The sequence below is a fragment of the Ahaetulla prasina genome, chromosome 5 (genome assembly GCF_028640845.1).
Source record: "Ahaetulla prasina isolate Xishuangbanna chromosome 5, ASM2864084v1, whole genome shotgun sequence".
Classification (NCBI taxonomy): domain Eukaryota; kingdom Metazoa; phylum Chordata; class Lepidosauria; order Squamata; family Colubridae; genus Ahaetulla; species Ahaetulla prasina.
The window spans coordinates 29,855,444-29,872,934 of record NC_080543.1 but is presented as its reverse complement, the minus strand read 5'-3'; the positions used below and the strand labels follow the sequence as shown (position 1 = coordinate 29,872,934).

At 34.3% G+C, this 17,491-nt stretch overlaps 1 protein-coding gene across 4 annotated transcripts in view; it reads right to left on the bottom strand.

Annotated features, from left to right (window-relative positions):
* The window catches only part of BRCA2 (BRCA2 DNA repair associated), a 57,405-nt gene that overhangs the window by 36,141 nt on the left and 3,773 nt on the right, over positions 1 to 17,491 (bottom strand). For all 4 annotated transcript variants that reach the window (XR_009155529.1, XM_058186625.1, XM_058186626.1 and 1 more), the window contains exons 2-9: positions 13,531 to 13,635; positions 11,730 to 11,969; positions 9,558 to 9,648; positions 1,678 to 1,712; positions 1,545 to 1,585; positions 1,344 to 1,455; positions 265 to 320; positions 64 to 178 (exon numbers count right to left, since the gene is read on the bottom strand). Coding sequence is in view for 3 of the 4 variants with exons in the window: in XM_058186625.1 (XP_058042608.1) it covers positions 64 to 178; positions 265 to 320; positions 1,344 to 1,455; positions 1,545 to 1,585; positions 1,678 to 1,712; positions 9,558 to 9,648; positions 11,730 to 11,969; positions 13,531 to 13,609 (769 nt within the window). In the remaining variant the exon portion in view is untranslated. The remainder of the gene's footprint in view (positions 1 to 63; positions 179 to 264; positions 321 to 1,343; positions 1,456 to 1,544; positions 1,586 to 1,677; positions 1,713 to 9,557; positions 9,649 to 11,729; positions 11,970 to 13,530; positions 13,636 to 17,491) is intronic.

The window sequence follows — 17,491 nt, the reverse complement described above, 5'->3', positions numbered from 1 at the left end:
AAATCTTAAAGGAAAACAAGCAATCTAAGAGTTATAAACAGCTAATAAAGGACAAATGCTCACTGTGGTTTTTGCTGTCCATTTCTGCACATGAAATTTCAATTCCTGATGAAGATTGCCTATTAATATTATTGCTCTTGAGACTTTTCCCGTGTTTGGAAAAAAGACCATACATGATCTAAAAACCAAAGCAATGAAAATTAATTTATAAACTTACATATCAGCTGAAAACTCTAATATCAAAAATGCACATTCTTTACTTACAGCATCAATTATTTCATTATGGATCGTTGTTCCAGAAACTGTATCATTTCTTCTTTCTACAATTCAAACAACAATATATATTATTTGTAGTTATTTTATGACTCATTGATGGCAATCAATGTTTTATGTCAAACTCAGGCTTTCTCAGAATTTTATTCCAAAATACAGAACATATTTAATGAACAATGCAATACTCTAATGAAACTATTGGCACTTATATTAAGCTTGGACAATACAACCATTTGCAATGGTTGTAACGAATTAATTATATGGATCCAACATATTTATCTCTTTTAGTTATCTTCCTTCAGATATTCCTTGAATTATGATTGCTCATTTAGTGACTGTTTGAATTTATGACAAACCCCCACGCAACCAACCACATAATTGCCTTTTGGATAGTTGGCAACTGGCTCACCACAGAAGATTATTTGCAGAATCGCAGTCACATGACTACAATTTTTTTATTATTTTTTTGGCCAGTTTTACAGTATTTAATTCTTGTTTCTAGCAATAGCCATCGATCTGCAAAAAATACTGGAAAAAACTGATCACATGGTACCAACCTATGTCCACAGTAATTTATGTTTGCAATTCTGGACTTAATTATAGTCATAAGTCAACTTAATTATTGTAGTTATTCAACTTAACCAAACTTTTAAGAATACATTTGATTTCATATTTATTTCTACTCAGTCTTTCATTTAGGAATTCAACTCATTGTAGTTCCTATTTTTCCACAACAGCTTTGTTAAGTAGGCTGAACTGAGAGATAGCAGCTACTCCAAGTCATCCAGTAAGCAGTGGCTGATGATATAGTCAAACTGAGTTTTTCCACTTATTGTCCATCACAGTAACCAGTATACCACACTAATTCTATTTCTACCTCTTTAATCATATTGAAAATGAAACATTATATGGCTAATAATTATCAGCTGATTTCAAAAGAACAATAATTTTAATAACAATCTATGTATTATATTAATTACAATTGCAAAATGTCTTTCTCTTGTAGCTACTCTGTATTTACTGTTCTTTATCCTCACATGTTTCAGTCATAACCGTGTTACCTTCATTACCTATTATGACAGTTGGAGAAAGTGTAGGAGGTGTTGCTAATGAACTTGTCCAAGACATATCAGGATCTGCTTCTGCTCCCAAGCTCTCAGAAATGCATTTCTGTGTCTGAATCTAAAATATAATGAACTGTTTAATCACAAACACAGACACACAGACACATATGGCATTCTCAGAATTAAAATATTTTAGAATAAAATTACCTCAAAAATCTTGGGTGTTTGTAATAAACTTTCACTTAGTACTGAAAATATGAAAGAAATTATTCTTAGAATGAGCATATATTTATAAACTAATACAACTTTCAGTGCAATAGATAAAGACATTAATACTTACCATATTTATTATTTTGTTTTTCTTGTACGACTGGACTGAAATATAAAGAAAAAATAGTTATTTAAATCAAAAGCATCCTTAAACACAATTTTAATTTCTATAACTTTATAAAATATAATGAACAATGTTCATATATCCAGCTCATCTAAACAAGGTGTATCTTTTTAAAGTCAATATGGATAATCTGAGTGCTCCTGATTCTATAACACTAATGAAGCTAACTACAGTCCTTTGATTAGTCACATTAATTTCTCCAAAAGGCAACAATAACGATTACATAATGATATTTTATATCATAGTTTGAAGGTAATTATTTTCTTATCTCTCTGCAAAAATATATTTACCTATCAAAATTTATCTTTAGGAAAATTTACATATCATAAGTATCACAGGGGTATATTATGCACCATATATACATCTTAGTTGGTGGGATGTGGGCAATAGTATACTGGCTTGCAAAGAAGTCTCTGGAACATCTGCACTAAAGTAACAGTGAGATAATATTAGGTGTTGATTGCACTTATTTTGATCAGAACATGTCCACAAACTGATTAATACTGTTCTTGATAATGGTGAATGTGATATGGCCGTGATTAACATTAGTTACCTAGTGTAATTCTTTCCCATGCTACCAAACTGGTAGTGAAAGCCTCCAAATCTATGATCTAGAATACATTGAGTCCATATGCTGATAGACATAACAGGGGCCGTGGTGGCTCAGGCTGTAAGATAGCCTGTTATTAAAATACAGCAGCCTGCAATTACTGCAGGCTCGAGTCCCACCAGGCCCAAGGTTGACTCAGCCTTCCATCCTTTATAAGGTAGGTAAATTGAGGACCCAGATTGTTGGGGGGGCAATAAGTTGACTTTGTAAATATATAAATAGAATGAGACTATTGCCTTACACACTGTAAGCCGCCCTGAGTCTTCGGAGAAGGGCGGGATATAAATGTAAATAAAAAAAAATATGAATGTATGTACAAGGGGTTCATAGATTGAAATAGGATGACCTGAATGAAGGTGAGCTGATCTGATCTTGTAGAGTTAAGATATGTGTGTGTGTGTGTGTGTGTGTGTGTGTGTGTGTGTGTGTGTGTGTGTGTTGGGGAAATGAAGATGTAAATTTAACTATAAATGAAAAAGCTAAAATGTATGTCACAAGGTATGAATTCATGTCATCTAGACTGTTGTTGATGTGTATGAAAGTAGAAATTCAGTGATAGCTATTATTGTTCAACACATTTTGATTAAAAAATGAGCAGGGATGAGTTTGGGAACAGTTGTGGAACATTCTGAACGAAAACCTCTATTTGCTAATGTGAATGAAATACAGATAGAACAGGGCAGATAGGAACATGGAAGAGAAAGTGGCTGGATTCAGAGATCCAAGAATTAATAAAAATAATAATTTGTGTATCTTTGAATATCTGCTTGGAAAATATTGTTTCAAATTTATGGATTAGGCATGTGTATCTGTGTGTATGCATGCACATACACAAACACACACACACATACAGAGATTTAAATGAAAAGCTTAATTGATTTATTTTTATATGGTGAAAGATCAATATTGTTAATAAACGATACAAGAATGACGAGAAGTTCTGAATATGGGATATACCACAACTTGGAACTATCAAGAAAGATCTTATGTAGCCTTAGGAGGAAAGGAAAAATGTAAAAATAAAAATAAAAATAGAGAAGACTGAATGACTGCAGGAAAACAAAGTATGACATTATGAATATTTGTACTAGTGATGGAAGATAAATTAATCTTCCAACAGAATGAATGGAAAACAGACATAACAAAAATGGCTTCCGGTTTTGGCTCCGCTTCGTGCAGAAGCAGCTATGATTTAGCTGCTAACTCCCTAGTCTGTAAGCTGTCAGGACATCGTAAATCTGGGTCCGACAGCTTGGAATTCTTTCCTTCGGGCAAAGAAGGAAAATTGCGGTTGAGGTTGAGATGCCCTAATAAGCTTTTAAAGCTTGCGGGAAGTTCTCCTTCTATAACCTGATAAGCTCCTGGCTGGGTAAGGCATTTGCCTTTATGGCAAACAAATGAAGCGTCCAATTTCCACGGCAGGAATTGATTTATGATGGATTGTAACATGGACGGAGCAGAAACTGGAGTTCTAGCACCTGTTTGTAAGAAGACTGTAAGCCCCTGAGGATTTATTTGCTGCGAAGATAGGAGAGAAGAAAGCAAATGGCGGTTTTGTGGAATGTGTGTACGGAAAACGAAAGTAGAAATGCTTACTAACGGCTAGTGTTGAAATAGAAGAAAGAAGATATATAGAAACATACTGACTAAACGGAAGACATGAGAATTTTATGATTTATATTTTTTCTTTTTCTTTGGGATTATAGTGATTTAGAAGAAAAGTTTTTTGAATTTTTTTTTTCTAAATATTTTTTCTTTTCTCTTGGTCTGTTATTAAGTTATTTTTTTTTTTTTAAAAATGGCTTTTAAGCAAATAGTGTCAAAAGTGTGTTGAAATAGAAGATACATAGGAAGATACTGACTAAATGGAAGAAATGAGAAGCTTAAGATTTATATTTTTTCTTCTTCTTTGGGATTATAGTGATTTAGAAGATAAGTTTTTTTTGAAACTTTCTTTTCTAATTTTTTTCTTTCTTTTCTTTTCTTGGTCTATTATTAAGCTATCCTTTTTAAAAAAATGGCTTTTAAGCAAATAGTGTCAAAAGTGTGTTGAAATAGAAGATACATAGGAAGATACTGACTAAATGGAAGAAATGAGAAGCTTAAGATTTATATTTTTTCTTCTTCTTTGGGATTATAGTGATTTAGAAGATAAGTTTTTTGAAACTTCCTTTTCTAATTTTTTTTTCTTTCTTTTTCTTGGTCTATTATTAAGCTATCCTTTTTTTAAAATGGCTTTTAAGCAAATAGTGCCAAAAGTCATTAAAAACTTCTTTAGCTCAGATTCAAAAATTAAAAGAAGAAATCAAAAAGGAAGTAAGAAATTCTTTACAGGAGTTTTTGGAGAGTCACTTTTTAGAAATAGATCAAAAATTTGACGAAATAGAGAAAGAGATATTGGATTTCAAGGAAGTGGTAGAAGAGCAGAAGAGGGAAATGAAAATGGTAAAGGATGCAATTGCGCAAATATTAAGCTCTTGTATTCAGATGCAGGACGATCTTGCAGAATTTAATAAAGCTAATTTAGAGTTGCAAAGGAAAATAGAAGAAATTCAAAAAAATCAAAACAATTGGAACTTAGATAATAAGATGGAAGATATACAGGCAAAGGTAGATAGGGCAGATGAAGAAAGAGTAATATTACAATATAGATTAATGGAATATGCTATAAGGGTGAGGGGGTTGAAACAAAATAGGAAGGAAAATTTAAAGGAGATTTTTACGCAAGCCTTTGCTCAGATAAAGGGTGTGGAGCCAGAAGATTTTGAGACTAATATTGAAAGAATTTATCGTGTTAATTCTTGGTGGGCAAGACAAAATAGAGTACCTAGGGATGTGGTTATTTATTTTACAACTAAAAAGGTTAGGTATGAAATTTTGCAAGCCTTTTATAAAAATAAATTTCAGATATTGGGACAAGATATAAAAATGATGAAGGAAATTCCTCCTAAAATGTTAAGAAAGAAGAGAATTTGCTTTTTTAGTGGATGAGTTTAAGAAACATCAGATATATTTTAGATGGGAAGTCCCAATGGGTTTGTCAGTGAATTTTAGAGGCAGAAAGTATTTTCTTAATTCAGTTATGAAAGCGAGACATTTTTATATTAATGTTTTAAAAAGTGGGAATCCTCTGTTGTTAGATGCTAAGTTAATTGGTTTGGAAATGATGGAAAATAGAATGGGAGAGGGGAGGAATGTTTAAGATGTGAATATGATGATTATGGTTAATTTTTGGAATTGATTTGTTTAGGATATAAATTATAGGATTTTTGTTATTTGCTATTTGTATGGTATAAATCTATGGGATGATATTACTCAATTGTGAAGGATGGAAAGTGAAATTTATGAATTTAGATAATGTGGATGTAATTATTTTAACTGTTTACTGTTATATTGTGGATGTAGTCTAAATGATTATTTGCTTGATATTTGATTGATGGAGTAGTATTGGAAGACTGAATATTAAATCTTATGACAATTGAAGAAATATATAAGTGATGAAAATTTGAATTTGAGAAGCTGGATTGTAATTTAAGAAATGGACTTATGAAATTTGAAGGAATATATAAGTGGGCAGGAAAAATTTTTTTTGAACTTTAGAAGATGGACTAATTTTTAAAATGGACTGTAAGAAGAATGGACATTAAATGTTATGGCAATTGAAGAAATATATAAGTGATAAAAATTTGAGTTCGAGAAGATGGACTGTAATTTGAGAAGGAATATACAAGTGGAAAAAAAATCGAATTTGAGAAGATGGATTAATTTTAAAAATGGACTGTAAGAAGAAGTAATATGTGAAGTTGGTATTGTTTCTTTTCTTTTCTTTTCTTTTATTATTCTTTCCTATCTTTTTATTTTTATTGTGAGGGGATCTATAGTTTTAAATTTTTTAAGGTGGGAGGTTATGTATATTTTGTATACTTTAGCTTGTGATTGTTGGTCATAATACCCGGTATTTGCTCTGGGAAGTCTGGGGGGGGGGGAAGGGGGAGGGGGGGGGGAAGGGGGGAAAAATGAATCAACAAGTGATACATGGATTGATTATTAATGTACAGTAATTTTTGAAGATACGAAATTAAAAAATTTAAAATGATATTGGGGATGCTCGACTGCCATTTCAGGAAGAAAAGGAGAGAGGAGTAGAAGGAGGGAAGAAAGTAGGTAGGAAAGTGTAGAGAAGGAGGAGGGGAATAAGAGGGTTAGATAGGGTGGAAGAAGGGAGGAGTGGAGAAGGAGGAGAGGAAGTAGTAAAGTGAAGGAGATGAAGGATGGGAAAGTAGTAGAGGGTAGAGAGGGAGGTTGTGTAGTAAGGAAGTGGCAGTCGGGCAGGCCTGAATCAGTAATAAATAAAAATTAATGATTAATGATGGATAATAGTTTGTACATAAATATGATGTTGAAAAATGGAAATAAAAAATTATTTAAAAAATTTTTAAAAATGCATGTGGAAGCTGCTTATAACAGAGTGAAAAAATTATGTTACAAGTGCTACAGAAATGTAGGAGTAATGCTAAGGGAGAGTATGCAAAAAGATGCTTGGTAGAATAACAAAGTAAAAGCTGAAAAATAGGTTCATATAGGAAGACGACTGCTAAAAAAAATTAGGAAATACATTGTATCAAGAGAATTAGGTAGTCAGAAAAATATATATTTAAAGATGAGATAAAATTAAATTTAAAATAAGCAGAAAAAATGCAGAATGATTTTGCTGGAAACATTTTTAATAAAAGAAAAACACTAAACAGTATCCTCCAGCAGAATGTAAACTAATAAAAAAAAAAGTATTGAAATTATTTGAATTTGAAACTAAATACTGGAAAATAAGAATATGTTTCGGCCCTTTTTGTTGGGCGAAGAGGAAAAAGCAGAAAATTGTGTTGGAGTTGGTAAGATTCTTAGAAATGGGGAATAAAAATACTGCATGAAAGTGTCAAAGTGTGCAAGGATGTTTTGCAACACCAAAAAGATAGAGAAATACTAAAAGAAACAGATGTTAACTAGATATAGCTATATTGTTTTTTTACACATTGTGCCCTAATTTGCTTGGCTATTTCTTATGCCTCCAGAAAATGTATCCACATCAATGTCACTACCCCCATTTCAATATACCAAATAATTCGCTAAAGTCTTAGGCACTTGTTGACATGTTGAGTCAATCTGGTGTAGCAGCGAGCCAATTTGCTTGCTTGCTTGCTTGCTTGCTTATTTATTTATTTATTTATTTATTTTGTCACCACAATATATGTAGGTATCATATAGTATATAAACACATATATGAGTAAATATAAGGAGGTATAAGCATATATATATATGTAGGTCTTTGGTTATTCGGGTTTTCTCCCGCGTAAAATTGGAAGTGTCTTGGCGACGTTTCGACGAAGTCTCATTCGTCATCTTCAGGCTTCAGCTTCATGCTTCTGGGAGCAATGTGTGATTGCAGCTGTTTCTTCCTTTTTAACTTCCTTTTTAACAGCACAGATCAACTCCGTAGCCAAGACAATCATCTCTAGAACAAAACGCTTAGCTGACGAACAACACCTAAAAACCGAACTACACACTCTCACAAACGTACTAACATCCAATGGATTCCAGAGAAATAAGATTACCAAACTAATCCAAAAAGAACCCCCCACTAAAATCCAAGACAGAGAACAAGAAAACGGCACAGCCCTCCTCCCATATAGAAAAGGCACCACAGACAGAATCAGCAAGATCCTCCACAAACATAACATCAAGACAGCATTCTGCACAAACCGAAAAATATCCACCATCCTAGGAAACCCCAAAGACAAAATTGAGTTAGAAAATCAAGGAGTATATGAAATCCCATGCACCGCCTGCCCCACCACATACATTGGACAAACCAACAGAAGAATAAGTGCACGCATTGAAGAACACAAGAACTCAGTCAAAAAAGAGGAACCAACTTCTTCCCTGGTCCAACACTTTAAAGCCACAGGACACGATATTGACTTTAAAAAGACCAGAACTATCGCCAAAACTGAACACTTTAACAACAGAATAATCAGAGAAGCCATCGAGATAGAAAAACGCCCACACAGCATGAACAAACAAGATGATACCTCCCGCCTACCAGCCATTTGGAAACCCGCCCTTATTGACAAACGAGTCCCTAACACGAGGAATGACACCAGACCCACACTCACGAGGTCCACACAGGATGTCACCACCACACATCCACCCAGAAAGCAGACCCAAACCCACACTGATCAGGAAGCACGACCAAGGACCAGAAGCCAGACCGCAGCTGCAACATTAGCCATTTCAAACCCCTCCAATCCATACATGCAGCAGACTGACACCCACTATGAAGATGTAGCACAACCACAAACACGAAGCCAAACAACAGCAATGCAGCTCACCAGCTCAAATCCCCCTGCAACTCAGACTAATCTGAGCACAACCAAGCCCCCACCCAAACAGGACACCCCCCCAGCCAATCAGAGCACAAAAAAAACCCCCATCCAATCAGATCACAGCCAAGCTCCCACCCAATCAGTTCAAGCCCCCACTAGCAGTTAAAAAGGAAGAAACAGCTGCAATCACACATTGCTCCCAGAAGCACGAAGCTGAAGCCTGAAGATGACGAATGAGACTTCGTCGAAACGTCGCCAAGACACTTCCAATTTTACGCGGGAGAAAACCCGAATAACCAAAGACCTACATACAAAGACCCGTGAAAACCTCAGAAAACAAATATATATATATATATATATATGAAGAAGAAAAGAAAAACAATAGGACAGGAACGGTAGGCACGTTTGTGCGCTTATGCACGCCCCTTATGGTCCTCTTAGGAATGGGGTGAGGTCAATAGTAGAAAGTTTTTGGTTAAAGCTTTTAGGATTATGAGAAGAGACCACAGAGTCAGGTAAAGTATTCCAAGCACTGATGATTCTGTTACAGAAGTCGTATTTTCTGCAATCTAATTAAAGGCGTCAGGCTTTTAGAAACCAAGAGACTGAATTCTAGTCTTTCCTCAGATGCAAAGCCAGCTGAATGATTTTAGCCAGTCAACCCTAAAAGGCAATAAATGATTTCAAGAAATCATCATGGATATGCCCAAGCATTGTGATGTTACCTTGATTTAAAAGAAAAATTTATCTGTAACCACGGAATTCTTTTTTGTGTTGCTATAAAAAGATCTATATCTGCATCAGCATCCATAGATAAATAAATAAATGAGATGCACCTTGCAATAACACAGGAACTAGAAAGATTCATTCCTTCATTCGATTCATCCACTTGTGTTTTCAGTCTAGGCATTTCACTGAAAGTTTTACCTGTATCAAAGAAACGTAAGCAAAAAAAACCTCTTTCACTACTAGGTAATTCTATTTTTTTTTCTATATGTCTAATTAAATCTTGAATGCTACAGGAAGTAAATTTGTTACTTAATTATTTTTTATCCATTTAAACTATTTCTAGCTTTACAATTCCATTGCCCTCTCTGCTTATGCTCACTTTTCCCCTTTTAATAGTTAAATCCGTTTACTGTGGTACAGGATCTAGTAATCCAGAATCTAATTCAGCCAAAAAAGAAGAGTTATTCCTTCTCCTTAAGGGCTTTTGGGATTTTAGCTATGTAAATTTATGGCATTCTTGAGAATTAAAATTGCTTATAGAAATGAGATCCTGTCACAAATATGTGTATGTGATAATTTTTTTTAGTCTTTGACCATAAAATTAAATAATTTTTTTTACCAGAAACAGCAAAATTTATTTGGTTAACGAAACCTTACAAATTTATGAGAGAGAGTACTGAAGTTAAATATTTGATAGTAATAATTACTAGATGTATTTATTTATAAAATTTATAGGCCACCCATCTTACCTCTATCTAGATTCTGTTTTTCCTTTACGATCTCAAAATAGCAAACACTAGGATCTCTATTCTTTTTATTTATCCTCCAAACCCCTCTCTTTTGGGTTAGGTTCACTTGAGGAATAGTAATTGAATGAGTTAATGAACTCCACAGAGGGAATGGGATTTAAATATGGGTCTATTCAGTCAGTACCAATCATTAGTTGCACATTGGCTTGGTTACTCTGAATTTGCTGTCAATTCCTTCTTATTGGTGGGCATTATCATATTTGGCCACTTAAAGAATTCAGAGAACATAAGACATTAAATCTATGAAAAATGATTTACAGAGATTTTGCAATCTATATTTTGAATAAAGTGAGTGAATATAAAAGATAAAGGTAAAGATTTTCCTGTCCAGTCGTGTCTGGTGCTAGGGCATGAAGCTCATGTTTCTTGGCAGAGGGAGCCAGCTTTGTCCTAAGACATTTTCTGTGGTTATGTGGCCAGCATGACTATATGCCATGGGCACACCGAACACTGTTACCTTTTCACTGAAGTAGTACCTATTAATCTATTCGCATTTGCATGCTTTTGAACTGTTAGATGGGCAGGAGCTGGGGCAGGAACGGGAGCTCACCCTGTTGTGTGGCGCTTGGGTTAACCCGGGCTGTCAGTTTTTCAGATGACAAACTCGGTGTCTTTAACTGAGCCACTGTGCCCCAAGTAAATAATAATGATTAATAAAACATATGAAATACCAAGAATATTTTAAAGATACATATGCTAAATACTATTTTAACAAAACATTACAATATGTTGAAAATGCTTCAGAAATTAAATTTGAGTACTAATTCGGGATATGAAATATTTAGTGATTAAGAAATGAATTTCAGAGAATTCCATTTTCTCCCGAATATGCCATTCCAAGCACAACTGCAATTTACAGAAGTCTTTTGAATCAATGTTCCAGATGTATTCTATTAGAGGATCTGGATGATCCCTATCACTATTGCGCTTCATGGCCAGACTACCCCTGAAATACTTCAATGTTTCCTAATCAAACGATTTTTGAAATGATCAACCACTGTAGAAAGAGAAAGATTTTGAAGGAAACAAAATGCTCTGTTCCTAGAACAATGAATTTTGCCTTCAAGATGCAAGCAAAAGTTGAAATATAGATTGCTGAGTACATACTAGACAATATATATATCCAAGATGAAATCTGGTCTATACATTACAAACCCAGAAGTGGCTGAAATTGTCTTCTATTCTATTGTTTCATGTTTTTATGGAAATAGAGCAAAAGCTGTTATTTTATACTGTAATCATCAACCCAACATTCCTGTTTTATACAGACCACAATGTTTGAGCTGACACTTAATATCTCCAAAATTAGTCACTTTTCTAGTTGTGGACCTTTATGTAGCCAGAAAAGTACAATTTCCCCAGAAGAGGTATCTACATTGTAACATTTCGTTTTCATACGACATCCATTTTGTAAATGCTATACATACAAAAATGTTTACAATTTTGGTTATATATTATTTCTTACCTTACCTGTTTCTTCACTGGACTGAGCTGATTTTCCTATAGGAGAAGTAAATGTTTTTACATTTTTATTTCGGTCTTTAAAAATCATGGGCGTTGATGAGTTATTTTTAGACAACTTCCCTTTTGGGGTTTTGAAAGTATTTTGATCCATAGTTTTGTGTAAGGGGTCTTCTGTTTTTTTCACATCATAAGGTGGAGCTTCTGAACTGAGTTCTTCAAACCAATTGAGACTTATTGGTCCTAGGTCTAAGAAAAGCAGTCAATACATTATTTAATGTATGTTTCAAGTTATGATTTAATGATTATTACTACAGATTAATAATTGGTTCCACTAAATTACTATATATTACTTTCATCAGAAAATAGTAACTTTAGAAGTAAGATTATTTTGCAGGATCTAATCTGGGTCGGTCACCAGGACTGGAAGTTTTGGCTTCTGAGCCTTCGGACTCATGCTGAAGCCCATCCTCAGACAGAAATATCCTGAGGATGGACTTCAGCCAGAGGCTGAAAACTTAGAAGCCAAAACCTCTGATCCTGGTGATCGACCCAGATTGGATCCTGCAACATCATCTTCATTCATAAGATTTTTTTTTACACAATTACTGATGTAGGTTGGCTTTCTAAAAATATTGTGTAATACTAGATTTTAAATAAATATGAACTATCATCAAATATTACCACTACTACTATAAAATGTTTTTCTAATAGGCAGGGCATCCTATCGAGAATATCTCCTCCCACTTACTTTAAAGACAGAGTTAAAAACTACTCTGAAATTCTTTCTGTAGGTCTTTTCCCATATCAACCGCTCATAGTTGCCTTAAACCATGAGATGGGTGGCAAATAAATTTCATAATAAAATCTGGCTCTGCCTTGTTTGCATGCCTATTAGGCAAGTGGCCAAGATTTGCTTACAAGCTAAAGACTCTTTATCAGATGACTCTTTTATAAACAACTAACTGCAAGCTTCTCTGTTATCAGCAAAAAGATTCACCTCCATGCCAAATCACTGGAAGGTTTTTAGAAAGTGAAACAAAGTCTCCAGGCTAAGGTATATGTTGGTTCCAATTGGGAAACAGCTCAATTCTTGAGGCTGTTGTAATCCTTTTTAATAAATCTTGCTAATGATTTATAATGATGATGTAATAATGATAGTGATAGTTCATCACACATTAATTATATTATTTATAACAACAGACAATAAAAGGTGAAAAAACTTGAGAACCTGGCAGTAGCTACAATTTTCATCTTAATCGTATAACAAACTGCCTAAGTTTTCTTTAAACTCTTTTTATGATTTGTCAATCTGAAACTGGGGAAGCAGCTATCCTACTCAAATCAAGGAATTTCAAAATAAGTTCAAACTTGTCTACAGAGCAAGTAGAAAGAAATATCCACTGTAAGATACATTGTTTTAACTATAGAAAATGAACTTGCAAGGTACTATTTACAAAGATAAGTTTTATATTTCAAAGAAAAAGTTTCATATAGGCTGTCCCAGACTTAACAATTTGTTCAGCGACTGTTCAGAGCACAATGGTACTGAATTAAGGGACTTACAACCTGTACCAAAATTTGGTTATAATTTGGGCTCTTGGCACTCTATCTGTACTTACAACCACAAGAGTGCTCTAACTCCCACCTGCCTATCTGACCACCATTTATGCCCTTTTGGTCCTCTGCTGTCTCCCTGTTGCCTTTGCTGCTGTTTTCTTCCTTCACCTACTGCTGAGGCACACCTGGTACTGGCTTCATGCAAAGAAAAAGATACACACACCAAAAGCAGCTTGAACTGAAATAGTACCTGATTCACTGTATTGTGTTTTGAATATTTCAAACAAAGATGGTTTCTTCGCAGATATATCAACATTTTTCTTTTCCATTGCACTGCTAATACAATTAAGAAAGTCTGCAAAATAAAGTGTTCTTAAAATTATATTGCTAATTTATCATATTTGATAGAAATTTTATTTCTTTTTCTTCTAAACTGCTTACATATCATATACCCTCCCCACAAGAAATGCAAACATTTATGGTCACAGCACTAAGATCATGAATGAGCCAATAAATTTATAAAATAAAGCTGTATAATTTATATCTTATATGAAAATGCTAGATTATTTTGACAAATTATGAGGGCTGGTTCAAACATAGAATAGAATAGAATAGAATAGAATTTTATTGGCCAAGTGTGATTGGACACACAAGGAATTTGTCTTGGTGCATATGCTCTCAGTGTACATAAAAGAAAAGATACGTTCATCAAGGTACAACATTTACAACACAATTGATGATCAATATATCAATATAAATCATAAGGATTGCCAGCAACAAGTTATAGTCATACAGTCATAAGTGGAAAGAGATTGGTGATGGGAACTATGAAACGATTAATAGTAGTGCAGATTCAGTAAATAGTCTGACAGTGTTGAGGGAATTATTTGTTTAGTAGAGTGATGGCCTTCGGGAAAAAACTGTTCTTGTGTCTAGTTGTTCTGGTGTGCAGTGCTCTATAGCGTCGTTTTGAGGGTAGGAGTTGAAACAGTTTATGTCCAGGATGCGAGGAATCTGCAAATATTTTCACGGCCCTCTTCTTGATTCGGGCAGTATACAGGTCCTCAATGGAAGGCAAGTTGGTAGCAATTATTTTTTCTGCAGTTCTAATTATCCTCTGAAGTCTGTGTTTTTCTTGTTGGGTTGCAGAACCGAACCAGACAGTTATAGAGGTGCAAATGACAGACTCAATAATTCCTCTGTAGAATTGGATCAGCAGCTCCTTGGGCAGTTTGAGCTTACTGAGTTGGCGCAGAAAGAATAGATCTAGGAGTCTCTTAAATATAATCAAAAGTCTAAAAACAGACTATTGAATTTTGTAATTTCTGACTAATTCCCTTGTTTGACAAAAGAGCCAAGACAAAATATAATCAATGAAAACTGCTAGCAGTCTTTGTTGTGTAATGACTATAGTAGTTGATCTTTAAGGAAAATTAGGCCAGACTTTTAATTTAAATTGGTACATTGTTTCAAAATGGTCAGTTTATAAGACTCATTATTCCTATGCAAAATTGTAACATGTTTTTAAGTATGTAACTTCTATCAATAAGTAGTGCCACAACAAATCCAAAAATATAGAACAAAAATCCTACAACTGTAAATGTTTTATAGAAACAAACTGTCTGAAAGTAATGATATTACAGGAATAAGCTACATCCTACACTGGACAATAATACTGTAATTTTTCAGAGCCTGAATGATAGGTCCATATTTGTATACAGTCAATAAATCTGAAGCAGATTCTCACAAGCAACAAAAAATCTAGACAATGATGCTAACGTGGAAATCAACTCCTGCAACATTCCCAGATTGTATGTACATCTAAATCAACAGCTCTAATAAAGACCCCAACAGTATATTTAAAAAGTTTGAAGAGCCTTCATAGGCTCTTCCTCTAATGGATATATGCTACCACCTACTAGCAATGCTCCCACCCATTCTGGATTCTATCATTTTAAATGGTACAAACTTTTTGTAAAAGAATTAAGGGTAACAAGTTTAACATCAGTTCACTCTTCCAGATTAAAAAAAATTGCTATTTTAGAACAAAAAAATTAATGCAAAATTGAGCAAAAGGTTCCTGAACCTGGATACATTACAACCAGGCTCTCACAAAAGGGCTCAAACAAACATATGTCAATACAATTGTTAATTGATAAAGGTGCTTATAAATCTTTCCTACATGTAACCTGCATCTGGATAACCAACCTATCTTCCATTCCATTCCATTCCCTCCCCTCATCTCATTTCAATATAAATCCAATTCCAATTTATCAACTCTGCATAAATGAGTTGTTGCTCAGAAAAGCTTTTAATAAAATGTGTTTTGTCAGAAAGGTACCACCAGACTGGCAAATGAAATGAATAGAGATGGAACAGAGATCCAAAAAGACTTCCTCATATTTGTTAAACTAGTAACATTTAACATAGGCTTACAATCTTGTGAACCCTCTTGAATTTTTAATATTTCTGCATAAATATGAGCTAAAATGTGAACTGTTGTCTAAACAACTCCTAAAATTAGATAACAAATCAATTAGAGAAATGTGTCAAAAACATTATGCTTGTTCATTTATTGAGGAAAATGATCCAAAGCTACATATTTCTATGTGGCAAGAATATGTGAACCTCTGGGATTATCAGTTCATTTGAAGGGGAAACTAGCATCATCAGATGGGATGATAACCAGGTATGAATGTGGGAGGTCCTTTCTTATTCAAAGAATGAAAATGTAGAATCTTTGCAACACAAGCATGGAAGAAGTGTGTCATGCCTTGAGCAAAGGAGACTTCTGATGACCTCTGAAAAACAGTTAATTGAAGCACACCAGGTTGGAAAAGGGTTACAAACTATTTCTAAATAGTTTAGATTCTACCAGTCTGCCAGATGCCAGAAAGATTGTGTACAAATGGAGACAACTTAACCTCACTGTTATTTTCCCCAGAAGTGATCAGCATACCAAGGGTAAGGTGCATAATGCTCTGGGAGAACCTCAAGATAATGTCAAAGGCCTATCTTGAATTGGTGAATGTCAGGATTCATGAGACCACCATTAGGAAAATACTGAACAACAATGGTATGCATGGTAGGGCTGCAAGAAGAATGTCACTAATATAAAAAAAAATGCTGTCCATCTATAGTTTGTGAAATACCATCTGCATAAGGCAAAAGGTTATTAGAAGAAAGTTCTGTAGATGGATAAGACTAAAAGAGAATTTTTGGCTTAAATAAAAAGATATTTGGTGAAAGGCAACACTGCATTCTAGCATAGAACTTTATCACATTTGTAAAACAGGGTGGTTAAAATGGCACTGAAAAAACTGATTTATGAGCAGTTTTCACACAGCTGTTGTAGCATCCCCATGGTCATGTGATCAAACTTCATACACCTGGCAATTGATTCATAATTGTGAGGATTGCAATGTCCCAGGATCCTGGGACACTGCAGCCCTCACAACATCAAAAACATCACCAAAAAAGGACAACAAAGAATGTTCTTTCTGTGCCAACTCAGAAAGCTCAAACTGCCCAAGGAGCTGATGATCCAGTTCTACAGAGGAATTATTGAGTCTGTCATTTGCACCTCTATAACTGTCTGGTTTGGTTCTGCAACCCAACAAGAAAGACACAGACTTCCCCCCTTCCTCCTTCCCCCAAACCCTCCCCCCTCCAGACTTCCCAGAGCAAATACAGGGTATCGTATCTAACAATCATAAGCTAAAATACGCTAATTATCCATAAACTCCCATCCTCCTCTAAAACTTTAACTCCCCTTTCCCATAAAAAAGTAGAAAAAGGAAAATATACTAATACTAATACAATTACATTCAATTCCCTCATGAACTATTTAGTGTTCCAATATTTCAACCCAATATCTTTTTAAAAGTCAGTCCATCTTCTTCATTCCAGTGTATATTTTTCGTAAATAGTCTTTCACGCACTCTGATGTTCCTGTCTCGTCTGGGTCAAGTTATTTCAGTCCAGTACTTTTTTTAAAAAGTCAATCCATCTTCTCCATTCCCATATTTATCTTTCGTAAGTGGTCTTTCAGGTACGCTAATGTTCCTGCCTTCTCATCTGGGTCTACTAATTTTAACATCCAATCTTCAGTAATAAGCAATATTCGCCCAATATTGTAATATCAAAAGTTATTCTTCAGTATACCTTATAGTCCATCAAGTTTATATATACATCATACATAATAATAAACA